Raw genomic sequence first — 17699 nt, forward strand, 5'->3', positions numbered from 1 at the left:
TATTCCTCTTATACCACTGCAATTTACCAACACTAACAGTTTTTGTATATTCAAGAACAACATGTCCTACTTTTTAATGCGTTTACAGTTGTGTATAATGTTGTGGAACATTTGCTGAACAAATTAGTTCCTGTTATCACTTACATTACAGTAGCTATAAAGATTCATTCCCTCATCAGCCTCTCTTTTTCTCTCAGTCTTAAAGTAAACAGAAAGTAAAACACAGCTTGTCATGTTACTGAAAACCTCCTCTGTCCTGAAGACTTTCCCATATCAGAAAACTTCACCTCTGCCTGTTACAAAGCACTGACACTGGAGACTCCTTCCATAAATGTTGAATAAACATCTCCATACACAAAACTTCACACAGTCAACAACATGGTGTCTGTTGTTACTATAGAAACAATAATGTATTAAAACAAGTTCATTAATATAAACCTCTTATTTGCTGTGCAGCTGCAACTACTGTCTTTATCAACACTTTCCGACCAATCAGAATTGAGAATTCAGCATCACCTCTGTTTATTTAGCAGGATTGAAAATTTCACACACACACACACACACACACACACACCTTGACCTTGTAGCTGGTTAATGAATTTGTTCACGAATTGATCATGAATCAATATTTTTAAATTCATATAATAGAGTTATCTTTGGGACGGTGAAGTTTTAGATGATGGAAGTACGTTCATTCATTCAGTTCTTTTCCAGCTCTGATTCCACGAAACCCAAATCCTAAGCAAACCCAGTAATACAAGACACATATACACACCTCTGTGCTTACACACTCAAAAAAAAAAGGCAGCTAACAAGATTTATGACTTCAGCTTTACTCACTTTTAAATTATGTCCTTCCTGAGCAAATAATATCAAATGACAAGTTGTGTCAGAGGCTTTGTGTGTGTGTGTGTGTGTGTGTGTGTGTGTGTGTGTGTGTGTGTGTGTGTGGGACAGCTGCCAGCTTCCAGCCTGATGATGTCATTTTCAGCCAAAGACTGGCGTCTCCTGTTGCTTAGTAACGGTGTAACGCACTGTTGGGGAAAATTGGCCATTTGACCTGCAGCTGGATGGAAGAGTTTGCTTGAGCCAAAAGGACTGACACCTGTGCGTGTGGATTTCTCTCTCTCTCTCTCTCTCTCTCTCTCTCACACACACACACACACACACACACACACACAAGCAGTTTTCCTCGTGGGGACTAACTCAATGTCCCCACAAGGTCAAAATTGTCAGATATGCCTACTCTTGTGGGGACATTTGGTCCTGACCAAGATATAGAAACATGTTCACTCTCTCTCACACACACACACACACACACACACACACACACCACGGTGGCATTATTATGTAGTTTGGGCTGAGCATCACACATCAGCTGCACCTGATCCAACTGAGTTACATGTGTCAACTTGGTGTGAGAGAGAGAACAAACACACACACACACACACACACACACACACGCACAGACAAAATCCCGTGTACGAAACAGCTGCTGACAGAAGGACAGAGCAGGCACATGCCACATGACCTGCATGCAAAGCAGTCTCTCTCTCTCTCTCTCTCTCTCTCTCTCACACACACACACACACACGCTCATAAATGTAGCATGCACACACTCACAACCACAATGCACCTGCATCTGGTCTCCACGACAACCGCTCTAACAATAAACAGTCAAAGCCGACAAACACCTCTTACCTGTACCTGTACGCGTGGATGTGTGTGTACACACAAACACACACATTACAGACGCCTGGATGCCTTCAGTCAGTGTGAGCGTCAGTCAGCTGGCCCAAAACACTCATTCTCTCGCTTTTTCTCTCTCTCTTTCCCTCTCCCAGCGGCGGCGCTTTATTTAATTCATTACCACATCGGCAGGCTGCTGCTTGGCTGCTTTAACTCTTCCGCGCTAGAGTGTCAGGGTGGTGGAGGGGTGGAGAAGGAGGGAGGTGTGTGTGAGACGCACTGGGCTAATTAACTCTCCTCTTCCTCTTTTACACGCTGCCGCACTCGTCCTGCCATTCCCTTGCTTCCCTGCCCTCCTTCTTCTCTTTCCCTCCTCCTACCCATTCCCAGCAGTATTCTGGCGTATTCCTGTGATTCCTCTCTCTGGGTTCCTGCATTTATGATATCCAAGCAGGTTTCCTTTTCCTCGATGTCTATCGCCTCCTCTCTCTCTCTCTCTCTCTCTCTCTCTCTCTCTCTCTAGCCTGACCTTTGCAATATGATATCACCAGCTTCCATATAAGGGCAATGTCGCCTTGGCAACCGTGGACTCCACCTGTCTCTCACTCAGCCACTCTCGGTGTCACTTGCTCGCACACACACACACACACACACACACACACACACACACACACACACACACACTGCACTTATTCATTCATCCTGCACTTACACAGCGCACAGGTGATGACAAGCAGAAAACAGAGAGAAGCCAATGGACAAGATGAACAACAGATGAAGAAGCAAAGAAACAAGGGGTTATAAAACACAGAGATGGAGAGAATACAAGAGGGATGAGTGAAATGGCTATGCAATTAAGTCAGCGTATGGAGTTCCTCTATTTCATTCAACTACATTTACATCCAAAAAAAAAAAGCAAAAAAGGCTAGTTTAAAGGAAAACTCCACCCTGAAACCTGACATCACAGTAGCGCTGTTATTCCTAGTTATCTCAGAAGTCCCAGAATGCAATGCAGCTATACGATAAGTTTCTCCAAGGAGTCATCTCGGCTAGTTAGCGATCTACGAGATGATGAGTGTGTTGGAGGAAACTGATCTGCTTGAACAGGGTGTACAGATGAGAGAGCTGGACAGACTAAAGGATTAAAGCGCCGCTGCATCGCCCTCTTTAAGTATAGATAAAGTGTGAGCTAACACCACTGGCACTGTCAACAGGTAGTCGAATGGCATTGTGGGTAGAACACGGTTACCCAATGTGAAAATAGAGCAACATGTCTATGAAAGAAGTTTAAACTAAAAAAAACTCAGAAGGTTATTATAAAATAAATCTTGAAAGCCTTCGAAGATCACATGTTAATTATAAAAATGCACCATGCATGTCGTTCAGGGTGGATTTTTTTTTCATTTAGCAAGTTAAAAAAAAAATTAGCAATAATGAATCAAGTTCTACATACACACAAATATCTGAGCTCTTTGCTAGCTAGACTAGCTGCCTCTCTGACCATAAACGATAAGATAAGAAACACATACGTAACTGATAGCTACAAGAACAAATCCATTCTTGTGGCTGAATCTGTACCATCACAGCACTTTAAATGATTTACACTAGGCTAGAGAAGTTTTATGTAAAATACCATACCTCCAGCACATTGCTCAAAGGTGCTTAGCTCAGCTAAAGTTAGCGATCTTCTTTAACAATATACAAAACATCGCCCCTTCAGAGGTCAAAGCAACCAATGCGATTGTGTTATTGGGGATTACGGAAAACCTCCATAGGATTGCTGTAGGAATCAGTGGGTTATCAGGGGAAGGTTAAGGGTTAGCATTGGACTTCTAAGTAAATGCATGGCTCTGACATTAGCTGCACTGGTGCATTCATGGGAAATCACGGGGTAATTAATGGAGCCCCATAAAAATTTCATAAAATTCCAATAATCCATTGAACGCATTCTTATTCACCAATTAACACCCACTGGAAATTCCCAAAATGAATTTTCCATAGCAGTGATATGAATTCATGTGTCACAGGACTGTATTGTAGGAAATTCTATTAAGATAAATCTGTAACTTGACTTTTAGCTCTCAAAGCATTTGGACCAGTCCCATATTAGTTGGAGTCCTTAAACTGGAATTTTTAAAAAAAGTTTTTAATGTGTAAACACTTTGCTCTATTGACCTTTAATCAGCCTTTTCTGATATTTGGACATCACTAATTCCTGATCTAGTCAAAAGTCAACAGAGTCGGTGTAGAGTGGTTAAAAGAAGAGCTTAACTCAGTGCATTTTTACATAATTGTGTTAAAACTTCAGCAGGAGTGTAAATCAATAACAGACTATTTAAAGCATCAGAAAGTCTGGCTGTGTTTTCTCTTAAACAGGAGTGACTTGAGGTTAAATAAGGACACTTGTTTGCGGGTATATTGTGTAAACGGGAGTATAAATTATTTTAGAAAAATCATCTTAATATCATGGTTGGGTTTTTATTATTATTATTATTATTATTATTATTATTAGTGATGAAATAGCTTTTGTACACCACAGCGCTGCTTTAATTCTCCAATCTGACTGGTCACATGGTGTTGATTCATTTTCCAGGCAGCTCTGACAGTAGTGCAGCTGCAAAATCACAGATGATATTAATGTCCTTCTTCCAAACACATTTACATTTCATGTGAAAATCAGTTCGTCTTGTGAAGAAAAGCAAAAGAACATGCCCTACATGTGAAAAATTAGCATTAATAAATGAATTGTGAAAATCACACGAGGAAAAAATGAATCATGTTGAAATGTGAAAAATACTTTTTAAAATCACGTGAAAAATTAATCAAAAGTGAAAAATTAATCATGTAATAATTACTTGTGAAAAAATAATATTGTAAAAAAAATACATATAAAAAATGAATTGTGTGATACAAATAAAATTTTGGGAAAAAATTATGTGAAAAATGAATTGTGAAAAAAAAAAATCACAAAAAATTATTTTGAATAAACCAGAAAAATAAATGAATTTTGAAAAAAAAAATCATGTGGGAAAATCAAATTATTATTTTTTTAATTGCATATGAAAAAGATAATATTAGGAAACAATGGTGAAGATAAATGAACTAAGTAAAAAAAAACATGAAAATGAGTGAATTCTGAAAAAACTTGCATGTGAAACTGCATGTTTGTGTGTGTGTGTGTGTGTGTGTGTGTGTGTGTGTGTACCTGTTCACGTGCGCTCCTCTCTGAGCTTCCCCTCATGCTCCCGTGGGATGGAGACGGTGATGGAGGGAGTGAGTGCTGAGGTGGATACTTGTTCTTCAGGTGGTCCATGAAGGCGTCACGTTTGCGCTCCAGCTCGGCTTTGTGCAGGTTGCTGAGTGCCTCGAGGCTCTGAGCGGCCATCACCGTGTGCCGGTGCTCAGATGTGTGCACGAGGCCCACGTTGGAGAAGCGGCGCGCGCCATTGCCCAGGCTCCGGTACTCGCGTGGGTACTCCAGGTCATCCGTGGAGATCATGTGACCGCCACCGCGCTCCGGGTCTAAATGAGCAGGAGAGGAAGAGGAGGAAGAATGGGTGTGGGTTCAATCACACAGGACATCATGTAGTACACACACACACAAACACACACATACAAGACAAAGGGAAAGAGACAAAAAGAGAGAGAAATGGGATGAGCGGTTAGACGAGTGCGTACACACAGCTGCCTCCTGCAGAGATATTGATCTCAGTCTTAAATAGGAGAAGTGTGAAAACATTAAAAAAAAGAAAACACACACACACACACACACACACACACACACACACACACCCCAAACAGAAGAATGAGGTAGAATTCTCCCTGCAGGATTCTTCATTCGCTTTTACCTGTTTACTATTTCAAACATCGCTTATTTGCTGTCTGAACACACACACACACACACACACACACAAGGTAAACACTGAGATGCCGGTTTATCAGGTTCACCCAACATACACATGTCTAATTACTGACTATAGTCCATCTATTACTGTGCATAATGTCTTATGTCCCTTTACTCTATCCATCAATGTTCACTGCACAGTGTGTGTTAATGTGCTTCTCTTCATCAGCGTCCAGATTTTGCGATTTTGTCTGTGGACCGTTTGTCTGTTTCGCAACAGAAGCGTGGGGTATTGAGCGATTATACGTAAGTGAAAGTGCAGATAATGTTTTCAAATCTTACTCGATTACAAGTGGAAGTATGCAGTGGGAGTATAAGTGTACTCGAGTCAAAGTCCTAAAGTTGCTACTTTCAAATATAATCAAGTATAAGGAATTAATTTAATGACAGGTCTTCATTTGAAAATGAAATTTTATTATTTATCCTCTAATCAATATTTACTAGCTAGAATTAGCTTGAATTTGACTTGCTGCCTAGCCACTTACATTAGCTACTGCGCCTGATGCTAGTCTAACCTGGATTAGCAAAGAAGACAGGATAACCTAGTTAAATATAGCCAGTTAACATAAACAAATTAGCAAAACTTTCCTCAACATGCTTTTTCAAATCAGGTGGAGTTCACGCCTTCTAGAGAGGCAAAGGACACGCCTCATTTTCTACAAATCTTTGCTTACTCGAATATTAGCATATTGAAAGGGGGCGCTTTTGAAATATTAGCATATTGAAAGGGGCGCTCATCCTCAAGTTCCACACTGTGGTCCAGTCGATTATTCATAGTCAAAACACACGGATAGACATAGCACTAGGATAGCCATAGCTCTAGGATAGCCATAAACGACGAATTGGTGCGATTCTTGACAGTAGTTAAACCTGATTGGATGCTAAAGTGAAATGATTGAATGCTAATCTCAGCCCATTTGATTGATGTATAGAGATGGCTAGTTTAGAGAAGAAGACACCTGAGAATTGTAACGACTACTTTGAATGTCTAAATAATTTTTTTTTCTAGGAAATGTAACTAATAATGAGTATTCAATTTCAAGAATACTCAAGTAAAGTATAAATACACCAAAATAATACTTAGGTTTAATAACAAAGTACAATTTCTCTAGTATTTCCTTCCCTGCAGAAGAGACACTGAGGTGTTTAAATATCCCAACAACACTTCCGTACACTCATGCCAGCACCACACACACACACACACACACACACACATGCACACATGCACACACACATCTTGTCGGCATGACTGCTATGCTCAGAATGGATCAGCACCCAAGTTTCTGTTCACACTTGTAATTAATTTAAGAGGAAACTGAGATATTGTGATAGATATTCCACCTCAAAAAGCGTGATCTGGTTCCTTTTTTTTTTATAGAATAAGAAGAAAGCAGCAGCTGTCAGATGACACGGTCTGTGCGCTACGTGCTCAAAATAAACAGAGAAGGATGATAAGGATGATACTTTTGGTGCGGTAAAGTGTAATTCAAATCTCATCTTTATATTATTGCGCTCGCTCTAATACATTATCCTTTCTATAGTAACAGCTCATTCACAGGGACGTGTCTAGAGGACGCTACACGTGAACGGATTAAAACGTGTGTAATCGTTGACATGGCGAAGTTTCCTGTTAGGAGACATTACTTTAACATTGATGGAAGGAGTCTCCAGTGTCAGCGCTTTGTAACAATCTGAGGTAAAGCTGTAACTTTTCCGAAAGTGGAAAGTCAACTTGATTTGTGTTACTTTTTCATTTGAAATATAAATACAGCATTTTGAGAGAGTCGGGAAAGTAGCTAAAGTAGCTTGAAGTCTGTTTTTCTTTCACCGAATACTTTTGAAACACTTTTACTACCTACACGGAAAAAAACATCTAATTTCTACTCACCTACATCTTACAAACGTCAATATATTTCTCGATAATCATATACAGTGGGGTATATAATCAGCGGGGTATGTAATCATATACATATAAAAGTCTCGAGAGCTTCTATTTTGCATTTTTTTTTATTTAATATAACAATTTTCATTACGAATGATATTATAGTCAACATTTTAAGTGAAGAGTAGAATCTTTGAAATATTTAAATGAATTTCAGAGTTTCTTAGTATTTGGTACGTCCCCTTTTTGCTTTAATGACAGTGTGCACTCGAGCTGGGATGGACTCCACAAGTTTGTTTAAAAGCTTATTGATCCATTTTAGATCAAATCCATCAGAAGGTCTTCTTCAATAGAAGAGATTAGACATGAGGAAAGTCTCATCTTTTGTACAAGTGAGTTAACATGGTCACTATCACATATTTAAATAGGGACCTAGAAATAGTGCTTAATTTTGAATATTATACTGTATATTCAAGATATCAAGATTTTGAACATTTACTGTCATTGTTTTAAATATTTCAAAATTCTAACACCTGTTTATTTGCAATTTTATGATGTTACAGTGAGAAAGAGATTTGATACCCAGCACTGTAATCTATCTGCTATTAATCACAGCAGTTTGTATTGTTACAGCTAGTAATTAGCATTTATATAGTCAGGATTATCATGCTAGCTAACATGTGAGAGATTAGGAATGAAGCTGTTGTTAGTTAGCCTTAGCTAAAGTTTTCCAACGTTGCTTAGCTCCTTGGTGAAAGAGACACCACTTCACCATCAGTGACTTTAATGAATTAATTTAATTATTTTTTAATTAGGAGTTCCTACTTTTCTGCTTTAACTTAAGTGAAGAATAATAGAATAATAATAAGAAGAATAAAAGAACAATAATAATAATAATATCTGTGCTACCTGCTTAGTTATTAAGCGGCTGTGCGGTGCGTGGATATATAACTAGGACGTGGCTCAAGGTGCCCTTGCACCTAATCCATTTATCGAGTCCAAATCAAATTTTGATAAAAATTTAAAAAAAAAAAAAAAAAAGCAAAAGCAAATGTTGTCTAAGGGGCATGTAGAGCTGAAAACATACTCATAAAACTCTTTCATTCAGAAATACGGCGACGGAAATAAAGTAAACAAACTTTTACCAAGTGCATATAGAAATCATTAAAATCACCCGAACACACGAGGAGAACACAGCCGAGTGGGCTAAATAAATGATTAGATAATTAAATAAATAACTACGTTAAAACATTTCGTGTATCGCATCCACCGTTTATTTTCTCTCTCTTTTTTTTTATTCGTCAGTCCAAATATCTAGAACGCATCACATTTCTGCAGCACTACAGAAACTTGCATGTTTGTCTGCGTCCCGTGACTCAGTTTAGCAGCTCACAACCCAAAACACATGTTTGATTTACGCGATTCAGAGTCGAATGACATTCTGACTGAACATTCTAGAGTGACTGGAATCGAGACCATCTCGCTCAGACGCTCTCAGACTGGTCGCTTTGCTCCAGAGTGTGAATCCTGTGTTCTGTTTCAGGTGGTTTGGAAAATATGGATAGCATTCCCTGTTGTGTGTGCACATCTTTCCTCTGCTGCATAGGAATAGACGGGTCTATCTGCACATCTATACCTATCTATGTTCATGTACCTCGTAGGTAAACCTTCTAAAATGGCATCTGAGTGAAATGTCAAATACTGAAAAGCAACGTGCTGCAAAAACCACAGAGACGAAAGCATGAAGCAGTAACAGGTAGCACAGAACTCTCCTAGGAAATGGATGAGTAAAGTTCTGCATTATTGTATTCCTTTTTTTCTTCTCACTCCCTCCATCTGTCTCGCTCCCTCCATCTGTCTCACTCCCTCCCTCCATCTGTCACCTCCTCCGTCCCTCCTCACCTTTCCAATCAGGCCAGTGACACACTGCTTGCTGCTACCATGATGCATGTCACCCTGACAGACACCCTGACGAGTGGCCTTTAATCACCCCGCTTAACCTCCAGCCAGACACACACTTACACACACACACACACACACACTTAGCCGGACAGTTAAGCAGAAACATGACACATCTGCGCAGACGGAGATTAATGAAACATGTTGACTGGCCAGAGAAAGACTTTGTGATTGGCCGGGTGATGTTACCTTGCTTGGGAAAGTAGGTCCCGGTGTTAGCTGAAAGAGAAACATCGACCACAGTTACTCATCAATCCCACACACACACACACACACACACACACACACACACACACACACACACACACACACACACAAACACACACACATACATGCGTACACACACTTCTATTCTAAGATTTCTGATCATTCCTTCCCAATTGTTGCAGAATCAGAATCCGTAATACAAATCAAGAATCAAATCAAAGAGCACCGACGTCACCAGGACTGTACTGCTCACACACCCCTAATTCAAGGAATACTCCAGCACTTTTTAACTTCCGTCCACTGCATTGCAAAAAAAAAACAATTAAAAAGTCCAACATGTTTCCCTGAACTGAGATAAAACCAGAAAACGTGTTCACTCAAACTTCATTCATAATGGAAAGCTAGGGGCAGATGTTAGGGCAGTCGATGAATTCAAAGCCACAACCATTACAATAAAGGTCATAAGACAAGAAAGGCTTACCAAAGCTGTCTATATTCATTTTTTATTCAACTGGAGCAATAAAAAAGTTATTCCATTTACATATGTGTGTGTGTGTGTGTGTGTGTGTGTGTGTGTGTGTGTGTGTGTGTCCATGACCAATCAAACCCACAAAACTATGCTAGTAACTTATAATCATAATTTAGTTCCTATGAAAAGTCTTTCCGTCTTTTTTTTTTTTTTTTTTTTTTTTTTTTTACCAAAAGTGTCACATCTGCCCTTAAACTTCCATTACAATAGATTTTTGATTAAACAGGTTTCTAAACTTTTCTCAAAATTCTTCTCTATGGTAAGATGAGGTAGACAGAGCCTGGGTTGTAAACCCTTGTGTATTTCTTTAATTACTAGGTTAAATGGAAGGGGAAAAAAACACTTTTAGTTTCTTTTCCCAAGTTGCTAATTTGCTCGCTGTAATATTCAACCGTCTCGTCTAGATTCTGCTAAACTTCTGTCCTAAAAACATGAAACCTCATTAAGCATGATGAATTGCTTGTACGACATTCATTAGGAGGTTTTTAACCAAGAGGAAGTGCTTCATCGATTAAACATAGGAATATAATCGCAATAGAACTACGTTATTGTATTCAAGTCAATGTAATCCAAATTAATGAGCAGGTTTAGTGGGAAGAAGACATTTTTACTTTTTCTTGGGTTGCTACCATGCTATCATTTCTTTCCTGCTCTATTTCTGTATAACTGTATTAAAAATATTTTTGTTTTTTTTTACTTTTTTGGTTCTTTTCACTCTTGCTCTCTTGCATGCATTAACATGTAATATTGAACCTTCCTGAATGTCGGAATGTCCAGTGTATGTAGTTTTCTCTGCTTGTTTTTATAGAAGAATTTTCTTAATCAGAGTATGATTTTATGACTTTATGTTTTGACTTTAGGTTAAATCAGCATTTGCAGCATACGATTTTACAAGTAGATCAGTGTGAAAATCTACATTAAGTATGTATCTTTTTTTACCTGTGTAAAGTTTGTGATTTCTTAAACAGTGTATTGTTAAAATATTAATCAATATCAAAGATTTAAATAAATAAATAAACTAGCTGAGCTTGCACCACAATTAAAGAGAAGGTACAGGGAACAATATTGAAACAATGGTGGCGAGAGGCCAGAGGAATGATTAAAAGAAAAATGAGAAAACTCCACCTTATGAGCTCACTGTTTTTGTATTGTATAAAAGCATGGGCCATGGCTGTGTAAATCAGATGATCTAGACATCTCAGCTTTGTTGGTTGCTTCAATAAAGTCTGATTTTTGGCATCCAAACCCCTTTGACTTGGAAAGTTTTTTTTTTTTTTTTTATTCTGAATCTTTTTCTACAGTTTCTAGAATCGAATGGATTTGCCAGCGTTAACTAAAAAATAGGTGACAGATGAATGAGGAAAAAATAACATAGTGTTTTATAGGATAATGTTCATCAGTCAGAAGAGCTTAGTAATAATTTGCTGTGATCTTCCCTCTAAACGCTGATTTACTGTATATTTTCTGTTAACTGTGTACGCAAGATGCTTAACACTGAGCATTCACGTGGTGCAATACCAGCGTACACACTGGAGGCATATAGTACCACTGTGTCCCAAACCGAATAAACAAACTAACGTTTGGTTTTAAATTGCAAACTTATGTACTATTATAGACCATTTTGAGCATTAACACTAACGGTTTTCCTATAACAGTTTGGATTTTTAAAAATCTCTTAAACTTACTGAAAGGTCTGTTTTGAGTACCGCTTTTCTAGATTTTCTAGACAAGAGATCATGATCATGATCATGACAACAATCATAACAACAAACGCACCCACGGCAGAAACTTTTAAATTGAAACAAGGCTCCACAGTGTGTTTAACATCATCCTTGACTTGAAAACCAGATGGAGAGAGATGTTATGGCTCTGATGTGCCATCTAGTGGACGCCGCTTTTAACCACGCAAGCGAGTATGTGAACAGTGGCACTCACGTAGCAGCTGCACGCGCACGTACGCATGGTGAAAGGGAAGTATATTTGACAAATTTGTCCCTCTTAATGGGACAAGTGGACCAATACACGTCAACAAAATGCCTAACACAGTATAACAGTGCTACCGTTTTTTTTCCTTTAATTTGTCACAGGTAAGTACGTCGAGCACTCTGTAAAGGTTCTTCTTTTAAGGGACAAACTGACAAGAGTGTAATTTAACGAAAGCAATTAGATGGTCCAGACGTTACAATTAAAATAGATAGATAGATAGATAGATAGATAGATAGATCTTACTATAAGGATTATATAAAATTTTCTTGTGTCTATATCTTGTTATAACCTCTGTCTGAATCCTGTTGTATATTTGTATATTGCATTATCACTTGAACGCCAACTGTTTGAGCAAAAAATGAAATGTTTTGAAGCTCGGGTTTGCACCTGACCAGACATCACACTGGTTAATAATATCAGAAAAGTCAGAACTTAAGGCATTACATTTCACTCCTGGACATCTATCAATCCCTTTCACTAATTAGATACGTATCGATTGATGGAGGCATAAAAATAATAAGGTTCTGCTGCATCTTTCTAGCATTTACTTGTCATTCAGTAACTCCTGCTAAGATTTCCTCCTCGTTACGTGTGATAAATGTACGGATTAGAGGGTTTGTAACCAAAAGGAAGTGCTCCATCGATTATTCACATGAATAAGACAAATGTAATCGTAGTTATTGTATCCAAAAGCTGCAGGTGCAAATAATTCACCACACTCCAACTGACTCCAATATGGATTGATACAAAGGAAATGTAGCAAAGTCAAAGCATGAAAGTAACCAATCGACATCTTATAAAAATAATAAGCCATGTATGTTGCAGCGACACGCCCTTTTTGTATAAAATGGTGACCAAAAACAATATGATAAAATCTAGTGTTCGATAAATAATTTAATTTATTATTAATACCATTGGCTATAAAGAGCTCCTCGATCATGCAGTGTATCTGTTAACAGTAAGCTATGGTTGCTAAGCAACATAAACAGCAAATATGTGTGTATGAGGTGTGTATATCAAGGTTTTTGAATGTGAGTTGGTCAATAAGATTTTAGTATCAACAGTATCTGTTGTATCAAGTGTGTTTTATGGATTTTTCCATCAGATCCATCTCTAGTGGGTTAAAAGTCCCAAGTCTTGTATCGATACAGTACACGTGAAAACATTTCCACAGACACCACGCTCAGGTCACAGCAGGTTACACAAATCCTGGGAACTGGAGAGAAGCTCATCTCTCAGGGCCTGGAGGTGAGATTAGAGAAACACCTGAAGAGTAAGGACATCACGCTGACTTGCTCCATCAGCGCATCTCTCCCAGAGACCTGCTCCACATCACATGTTCATCCCTCCTCTGCAGCCCTGTTTTTATTTCCGTACTTCCTCACATGGTGTAGCGGTAGGATATTAACAGGAGGTGACTAGCTCGCAATAAGTTTTGCATTACACGCTCACTACTTTGCATTAAAGGTGATTGTGGTTGCAGCTCATTTATTTTATTGCATGCTAATGCTTACTCTTAATGACACACTCTCGGAGATGACTCCAGAGCTCGGAGAAGCATTTTTAAACCACTAATGAGCAAATATAGTGTTTATTCACTGGATCTATACTCGTTATATTTTTTAATCCGGTAAACCTACCATGCGTGAATGCACAATTACTGACCGCGGCTCTGCACATTGTATTGGCACCCATCTATTCTGACTATCAACAGAAAGAGACGACCATAAGACTATCGCCAAGCGTTGTTACTAGACTTTTAAACACCTCAGTGTCACCGCTGGGTTGTCAAAGCCTTCACAACCAACTTAAACATCTCCAGGTAACTGGTCACAAACTGGTACTGATGACGGTCTAGAGGTCGAATAACACTCACCCTTAGTGTGTGGCTTGAACACAGCTTTTTATGTTTCATGTCAGGTGTTTATTATTGTTTATCAATTGCAATATTGAACCTTCTTGTCTAGTTTGTGCTCACTCTTGTTTCTAGTTTTTATGGTTTTGCCTTATGGATTTACTAGCGTTAACTACAGACAGGGTAAAGTGTGTTAGTAAAGTGTGTTAGTAAGCTGATCGACCACCACAAGCCTCCAGACCAGCTTCAGTGCATCTTGACATAGATTCTGCAAATCTCTAGAACTGTACTGGAGTGATGAACAACATTTTGTCAAAAGATCTTTCCAAGTTAGTGTGAATTGTGAATTGTGAACTGTCACATCTGAGAGCACTTCTCTTCTGCGAGCACTGAGACACGCACAAGTCCAGGGTCTACATGAGTGGAGGTGAAATTCACAAAACCTTGCTCTCATTTTTAATGACAAACCTTGCACTGTCAGATCGGACATCCTCACACTCTCAATTAAAGATGCTGTTTAAGCGCCATAAAAGCTTGAATATAAACACTACTTATAATGGTATCATGTTAACGATTCCTAATGCATCATAGAAATAGCTGTAAAGTGTAACGAATCTTGTCATTTTTAATGACAAACCTTGCAATCTCAGATCGGACATTCTCACACTCTCAATTAACGATGCTGTTTAAACGCCATAAAAGCTTGAATATAAACATCATACGATGATAAAATCATTTCCGATGCCTGGAAAATAAACGCTACGGTTAATGGTATCATGTTAACGATTCATAATGCATCATAGGAATAGCTATAAAGTGTAATGAATCTTTATAATTCATTAACATTCATGAAACGTTTAAAGTGCCTTATGAATGCATCATAATAAGATATGAATGTGATATTACATGATATGAATGTGATGTTATATGATCAAAACTACTTATAATGCATCATGTTAACAATTCATAATGCATTATGAAGATAGGTATAAAATTTTATGTTCATTATTACAACATTTTATATTCATAATTATAACAATATGCTGAATTCCTTATTACTGGATTATAAATGACACGAATATGTTGATAGTCCATTATGAATATAACATTCAGTGATGTACTTGTTTGTGTTTCTTTGTCTTTTTCAATAAATTTGTGTTATATGGATAGTTCAGGAGTCCATATAGCCAGAATCATTAAAAACCAATACACTGTGCTGTGTTTAATATAACAGGAGTCGATACTGAGAGCAGCACGATCGATATCGTCTCTATCTACCGCAGTAGGGATTTCAATCTCCCTCCCTATATCATCCAAATTCCTCCAGTTCTTCATCTTAATGAAGAGCGGAATAATCTGGACCGGCTCTTGGTGTCACCGCAGCCCTCTCAGTACGCTCTCATTCCTCCTCGGGCTTTGAGGAATTTACCATTCGATGAATAATTCACACGTTATTTCAATAATGCAGCATTAAATGTGAAGCCAGGCGACAGTTTATGAAGTATAATTGGTGCTTTATACACATAAAGGAATAATGTAGGGCTCTCGAAGAGAAGCTGAATTGAGTGACCTTGTGGTTAATATCGTTAGCATCGAACACTTTAACACACACATACACACACACACACACACACACACGCGCACACACACACACAGACTCTTAGGGACAAAGAGAGTTGGTGTGGCAAAGGCGCTGACAAAATTAGCCTGATGAATGGTGTTATCATTAGCGCTAAGTGATTTCATTTGAAATGAGGATGTGCAGTTTAGTCTTTCAGTCTGATTGGCTTTAAAATAAATGTCTACCTGATTGTGTGCTTCAAATATGTTTATTAGAATAATTTATAAGGGGTCGAATTGTGGTCCTAGAGGGACAGATGAGGGCAAACACTGGCAATTGCTTTATTTTTTCTTTCACATCCACTCTACTTAAGTTCAACTTAAGTTCAGTTGCAGACTAGCGCAAGCAAAGATTTTTTATTTTTTTTGCAACAGTTTACAAAGTACTAACAATTTCGAATAGCATTCATTCTACACTCAAAAGTTTGTTAGGGAAAACTTGCTGGAAATTCAAAACAAGTCATGGTGCGATTCATGAATCTAATACTGCATAGAAACCAGTGGTACAAGCTACAATAAAGTTAGCTAGCTTTACAGGAGCTTGTTTCGTAGCTAGCGCTTTCCTGTGTAGCTAGTGAAAAGAATCATTTATACGCTCATCGGCCACTTTAACAGTAACACCTGTGCCACTGCACATTTATGAGATGAGCCAATCATGTGGCAGTGACACAATGCATAAAAACATCTTGTTATTGAGAGAGGTCAGAAGAAAATGGCCAGACTGGTTTGAGCCACTATTTACAATCACTCTGTACAGCCTATTGTAGTTTTGGATTTACTGGCTTCTAGTCCCCTGAACTGAATCAGGGGTGCATGTGACAGACAATCAACCAATCAATCAATCACTCAAGAAGATCCAGAATCATTATTAGCATTGAAATCTCATGTTGCTAGTTTATTTATCAAAGTCTGATAATTCACATGACTCACATAAAAAAAAAAAGAGATACAAATCTTAAAGTACGGGACAGTAATGGGTTTAGAGTTCATATCTTATATATATATATATATATATATATATATATATATATATATATATATATATATATATATATATAGCCTCATTTTTATGAAATTGACCAAAATCCAACCACATTACACTTCACTGATAATTTGAAAGAGCATAAATGTCTCTTTAGAGGAGTTTAACTAATTAGATACATCTAATATTTAGATCAGTTTGTAGGCATCGGTTCCCCTTTACCCCATCTGTTAATGGAAAGGGATCATGATAGGACCATCACTGATGAATATTTGGATTGGTGAAACTTTGAGATCTTCTCCAGCCAGAAACAGAGGATGATTTCTGTGAAAAAAGGATAAGCTTTAGTATCGAACTTGACACTTACAAGCTGGACCAGCAAGGTAGGTGTGTGTAATAAAGTATAAATGTAAGAGAATGATAAAGCAACTAGGGTTAAATTACTAGGTTTTTTTTTCCTCTCTCTCTCTCTTGTATAGTCAAACACACCAGGGCTAATTAAACACCATCATTCAACTGGGCCTGAAGAGCCAAGGGAGAGATAACCTGAGCCGAGGCTAAATGAATTTCTTTCATAGTTTATTTGCATGGGCTGAATCAGGTTACCCGCATGGTCAGACATATGGTGAATGGATGGAGAAAAAAAAAGGCTCGGCACAGCTGACGTGTTTGCACCGTTGAGCTTCGTGATCATCAGCCTCACCGGCGAAATCAAAGCAAAACAAACTGATACAGGAGCCGGGAACAACAGTGTTAAGGTAAATGCGTTGGCTAGAGATTCTGAGAGAAAGGTTTCCGCCTGTATCTGCATTACAAACCCTTCACTAGCTTGTCAAGTGCAAAGTGTATGATCAGAGCATTTGTTATGTTCTGTGATGGCTGGAGAGCTGAAGTTGCTGTCACACCACCTACAATTAAGTCATTCTTCTCTATCCTTAGGAGGCCAAGGGCTTTATTCATTTTAAACTGTGAGCAGATTTCACACTAAAAGTTTGCAAACAGTCAAAACAGTGTGTATCCTAAGAGGGGACACCTAGAGACTTAAAAAAAAAAAAATGGCTTTTAAAAATAAAGCTTAGTAAGCAC

At 38.2% G+C, this 17699-nt stretch overlaps 1 protein-coding gene across 14 annotated transcripts in view; it reads right to left on the bottom strand.

Moving 5' to 3' along the window:
• srcin1a (SRC kinase signaling inhibitor 1a) overlaps positions 1 to 17699 on the bottom strand; it is a 163053-nt gene that overhangs the window by 61432 nt on the left and 83922 nt on the right. For 11 of the 14 annotated variants that reach the window (XM_053239031.1, XM_053239035.1, XM_053239026.1 and 8 more), the window contains exons 2-3: positions 9624 to 9653; positions 4895 to 5211 (exon numbers count right to left, since the gene is read on the bottom strand). In XM_053239031.1, coding sequence (XP_053095006.1) covers positions 4895 to 5211; positions 9624 to 9653 — 347 coding nt within the window. Of the gene's footprint in view, positions 1 to 1701; positions 2214 to 4894; positions 5212 to 9623; positions 9654 to 17699 lie in introns of those variants that run through there. The other 3 variants (XM_034310031.2, XM_034310030.2, XM_034310032.2) reach the window with 2 other exon arrangements.

The sequence above is a fragment of the Pangasianodon hypophthalmus genome, chromosome 13 (assembly GCF_027358585.1).
Source record: "Pangasianodon hypophthalmus isolate fPanHyp1 chromosome 13, fPanHyp1.pri, whole genome shotgun sequence".
In the NCBI taxonomy this organism is placed as follows: domain Eukaryota; kingdom Metazoa; phylum Chordata; class Actinopteri; order Siluriformes; family Pangasiidae; genus Pangasianodon; species Pangasianodon hypophthalmus.